This window comes from Mustela lutreola, chromosome 4, assembly GCF_030435805.1.
Source record: "Mustela lutreola isolate mMusLut2 chromosome 4, mMusLut2.pri, whole genome shotgun sequence".
Classification (NCBI taxonomy): domain Eukaryota; kingdom Metazoa; phylum Chordata; class Mammalia; order Carnivora; family Mustelidae; genus Mustela; species Mustela lutreola.
This window is the reverse complement of record NC_081293.1, coordinates 175,747,053-175,752,095: the sequence shown is the minus strand read 5'-3', so window position 1 is coordinate 175,752,095 and position 5,043 is coordinate 175,747,053. Positions and strand designations below refer to the sequence as shown.

At 40.7% G+C, this 5,043-nt stretch overlaps 1 protein-coding gene across 1 annotated transcript; it reads right to left on the bottom strand.

Moving 5' to 3' along the window:
• Positions 1 to 2,308: 2,308 nt before the first annotated feature.
• On the bottom strand, positions 2,309 to 3,438 carry LOC131829706 (ATP synthase subunit gamma, mitochondrial). Its single transcript, XM_059171745.1, has one exon. It carries the CDS (start codon positions 3,388 to 3,390, stop codon positions 2,494 to 2,496), a length of 897 nt encoding a protein of 298 aa, XP_059027728.1. The 5' UTR covers positions 3,391 to 3,438; the 3' UTR covers positions 2,309 to 2,493.
• Positions 3,439 to 5,043: the final 1,605 nt, after the last annotated feature.

Sequence of the window (5,043 nt, the reverse complement as noted above, 5' to 3'; positions counted from 1 at the left end):
AAACTTTCTAGACCTAGCACAGTGATAAATCAGAATTTACTCTTTTTTTTTTTTGCTACTAATAAGCAGATTATTTTCATTTTTTTATATGTGTTGAAGTTCACAAAAGATACTGTTGTTATAGTAATGTTGTTGCACTCTTACTATATGTAATGCACTGTTGAAGACTTAATTTTCATTATCTTATTTATAACGTAACCTTATGATCTAGATGCTGTTATTATTCCCATTTTACCCATGAGAAAACAGAACCTCATGGAGGCTACTTTAGTTTGATACTCTAATAGGTATTATAGGTAAAGTAATTAATCACTATTAGAGTCAAGATTGGAATCTATGCCTCCTGACATCCAAAATTGTGTTCTTATCCTCCATTATGCCATCCTGTTTCCCATGAATGGAGACAAATAGTTAGTAAAAAATTGCCTGCAAAGATTTATCATATTTTTGTCTGTTTATTAATAGACATCAATATTATTACAAGTGGTGAAGCAGATGTTTTTGTGAAAGGAGCAGGGACTTTGGAAGCAGGCTTACCTGAGTTCGATCCTGAACTCCTCATCTGTAGCCTAGATATAAATCATAATACTTGTTCTCTTTAATATCTGCTTACTCATCTGCAAAATAGAGATGACAGTAACTTACCTTGAGAGTTTATATAAGTGCTAAATAAGGTGATGTATATATAGTAGCTAGGACAAAAGGGGCACAAAATAATTATTTTTTCCTCCAGTCTATTTTTTCAACTATGCATAACTTCTTTTCCATAGAAAGGCTGACCTAATGTCTCAGTCATTTCTTAACATGAAGAATCCAGGTCCTAGGTTAAATTCAAACAGAGAGTTTTTCATATTTATCACAGGTTCATTAAACTCCATAGTAAAATTAAGTTTGTATTTTTTTTTAATCACAGGGAAAGCATTGACCTGAAAATCCTTTGAAATGGTAAAGCACAGCCCAACACTTCTGGATGTTTATTACAAACAACAGTAACAATTCTGGCAAAGGGTATCCTAGAGGAAAGAAATGGAGTACAAAAACCCAAGGGCACACTGGTGTGCTAGGCAGTACACATGGAGGAGGAAAAGGGAAAGGGAGTCTCTCAAAGCAATCCTCAGATGTTCCAGTTCAAAATCAGACCTGGGAAGAACACACACTTTTCCCATACCTTTCTTTTTCTTTTTCTTTTTTTTTTTTTTTAAAGATTTTTATTTATTTACTTGAGTGACAGAGATCACAATTAGGCAGAGAGGCAGGCAGAGAGAGGTGGGGGGGAAGCAGGCTCCCTGCTGAGCAGAGAGCCCAATGCAAGGTGGGGGTGGATCCCAGGACTCTGGGATCATGACCTGAGCGGGGTGAAGGCTTTAACCCATTAAGTCACCCAGGCGCCCTTCTCATGCCTTTCTGATGTTGATATTGATGCATCTTTTTGTCCTGTATTTATGTGTTACTTTCCTGGAACTTGGACAGATGTGATTCTCTAAGAATGTTTTGGTGACTTTTTTTTTTTTTTTTTTAAGGCGTCTTCTAACTTTATGGGTGCTTTTTCACTCAAAAAGAAAAACAAAATCTGAAATATTTCACACCAAGTTTGTAATGTAGTCAACTAGTTCAGTGGAAAAAGTTAGGTTTACAACATAGGAAACAAACAGTAATATTGGAATATGATTGTTGTTTTTTTTTTTTTTTTTTTTTTTTTGCAATCAGCAAGAGGTTCTTTATTGTTACGCAGGCGCCTGCGGGTGGTCAGCAGCTCCTGCTAGCTGAGCACACCCGGCTGTGGTGGCGCCGGGTTTTTATAAACAGGTACAAACAAGTTTTGGGTGGGGTGCAACTGATTGGTTGACAGTTAGAACTTTTGAAAAAGGCATACGTGGAGTTTGCTGATTGGCTCTAAGGACCCACGCGCGGGAAGAGAGAGGCGGGAAGGGGGAACAAGCTGATTGGTTCTGAGGGCCCGCGCGCGGGAGGGAGGAGAGAGGCGGGAAAGGGGAACAAGAAGGGGGAAGGTAGGAATGCCATCATGGCGTCTCTATTATTTCTATAAGCCAAGTGGTTACAGAAGGGCAAAAGAGCAATTAATAACCTAATTTACGCCTAAAAGCCAGCGGTTCACAGAAAAGGAAACAAGCGGTTAGTTATCCTATCTATCTTCTAGGGGAGGGGTCTTTCATTCCCCCCTTTTTCTTTATCATGGATAGAATCTTATATCCATTCGTCCTGTTCTTGCACTAAGTGGGGTGCAAGGGGCCAGCTTTTGCTTTCTCCTCAGCCAGCCTCCTGCTCCTTTATTTCCCCCTGAACAATCTTTTTTTTTTTTTTTTTATGGTAAATTGTTTATTGTAAGATAATTTACAAACATCTTGCTGTCGTTATTGGTTAAACAATGGACCAACAATTTCTTCTGACAAGGACAGCAGTAAGCTAAAAATAAAATCAGCTGGCTGAATTATTCTTCTTTACCTCTTGTCTGAGGATGAAACTTGGTTTTCATTAATCCAGAGCTGCTGCACCAGAGATGATTTCAATCAACTCCTTCGTGATGACAGCCTGGCGGGTGCGATTGAACGTCAAAGTCAGTTTGTCAATCATCTCGGAAGCATTCTTGCTGGCGTTGTCCATAGCCGTCATCCTGGCACTTTGCTCACTCGTGGTGGACTCCTTTAGCGAATAGTAGATGATGTTGGCCAAATTGTATTCTTGGTAATTCTGCAGCACGTCAGCATCGACATCATCATAGATGCTCATGCTCTCAGCACTTGCAACGGTTTCAAGGGAAAAGATAGGTTTTTCTTCTGTCTTGTACGAGATGACAGACCTGAACCGATTAAAGATGATAGACCCTTCGTCAAATTCATATCCAGAATTTAGCAGTTCAAGGGCAATGACGGATGCATCTCCAAAAGTAGGAGGTTTTCTTCCCACTTCTTTGAAGGACACCAGAAACTGGTCCGAGTGAGTCCTATGAAGTATACCCCTGATTTTATCACCAATTCCAACAAGCATGACTTCCTTCCCGGCTGCTGTGAGCGTGGCCACCTCATTTTTCATCTGTTTAGCAACCGAGGAATGAATAGCACCACAGAGCCCTCTATCTGAGGACACACCGATAAGCAGGTGCTTCTTCTTGTCTTCAGGCACCTTAATATCAGCTTTTTCATACAGAGCCAAAGATCCTATCCCGTACACTCGAGCTGGTTTCAGCTCCCTCTCAGCTCGGGCATATTTTGCTGCTGCTACCATTTTCATAGACTTGGTGATTTTCTGGATGTTTTTGATCGACTTTAGTCGTCTGGTAATATCTTTTAAAGTTGCCATATTTCGAACTTGGATCCATTGCGGCTGCACTGCCCAGCCCGAGAGCACAGCGACGCCCGCCCGAGAGAACATGGTGGTACCGGCCCGGCTGAAGGTCGGTCAGACCCCCCCTGAACAATCTTGACCCTGAAATCTTTAAGGGGGTTGAAGGTGGAAGGTCTCATCTTCTATAACTTCTTCGTGCTGAATAGGGGCGTAGAGCTGTCCCTACCTGCTCGGGTCAATATTGATCAGGGTAGGAACGTATAGGGGAGTTATGAAAGGTGGAGGCAGCTGAATCCAGCGCTGACAGTGAAGAGGCGTCCTCGCGCGCGACAAGGATTGTCTGCTGTGGTGTAGTCATTGCAGCAATGGAGTCTCGGCACCAAGTAGAGAAACATTGAACAAAGCAACATATTAAGGTTAATGAGGTGATAAGAATAAGAAGCCCGAAAAGGAGATTCGGCCATAGTCCTCCTTCAAACCAGGAACTTAACCAATCACTAAAAGAGAGAGAGGGATCTTGTAGGGCCTTAATCTGGGTGTTCATATCCTTTATTATTCCTGTGACATTTTTGCGATAGTCTGGGATGTACACGCAACATTCTGTTTTGATGATTGCACATGTGCCACCCTGGGCTGCTGTCAGGACATCTAAGGCCATCCTATTTTGTAGGACTGCCTTGCGTATCTGTGACACTTCGGTATTAAGCAGGGAGATGCTATTTAGTGAATCATTGAGTGCCTTTGTAGTATATTTATTAAGGGCTTCTACATGCCACATGACATCCTTTAGTCCCGCAGATGGAACAAAAATGGATGCTAAGTAATCATACCATTTAAAAACAGATCGCTTCCATCTTTGTTTTAAATTGGAGAGATTAGCTGGAATTGTAATGGTTTTAGTAATGCGCCCATGGATCCAGGCAAATCCTAAAGTACAGCGACCTATCCACCCTGGAGGAAGCCAGGGCCACAGGTTGGTTCCACATATCCAGTGGGTTCCGTTTGGAGCTGGCCATCTAATGCCAGGTCACCTTACCCAATCAGTAGCAAAACATTCAGTAGCCTGGAGTACTATTATTTGGGAACACATTTCTAATGATAGCCATCCTCGATACTGTGTGTTATTTGTCCAAGTATCCTACGTATGATTCTTTTGTTCCCAGCATAAAACTGCCTTTTAACTGAGCTGTCCAATCGTGGGTGTGAACCACAAATATGTATCCCGGATCTGATATATGCCATCTTCAGTATAGCGATAAGGAGGGTTTTGTAACTTAGGCCCATATTTGATTGGGGAGTTATGTCTTGATAGCAATCCCCTTTCCTTCCAAATAGCTCCATGGATATGTAGTACCAGGAAAGCATATTTGGAGTCAGTATAAATGTTAATTCTTAGACTTTGGCAATTGCAAAGTGCTAGTGAGCACTATGGCACACCTAGCTTTTCTTATTTTTTTCTATGAAAACTACTGTCATCAGATTGTTTTTATTATTATTTTAAACACTAAGAAAATAGAGATATATAAAGGTACAATGCTTATAATGCTTACATGTAAAAATGGAAGTATCAATAATAACTGGCTATTCTGAAGTTGAAAATGATTCAGATTACTCTGGCTAATGTTGACACTTTTCATTTTTTTTTTAATGTTAACGCTTTTCAGATATTGGACTTGAGCAGCATCATATATCCCAAATCATGTAAATCATGTAATTTCTGTTAACATTTGCCAAGGAGAA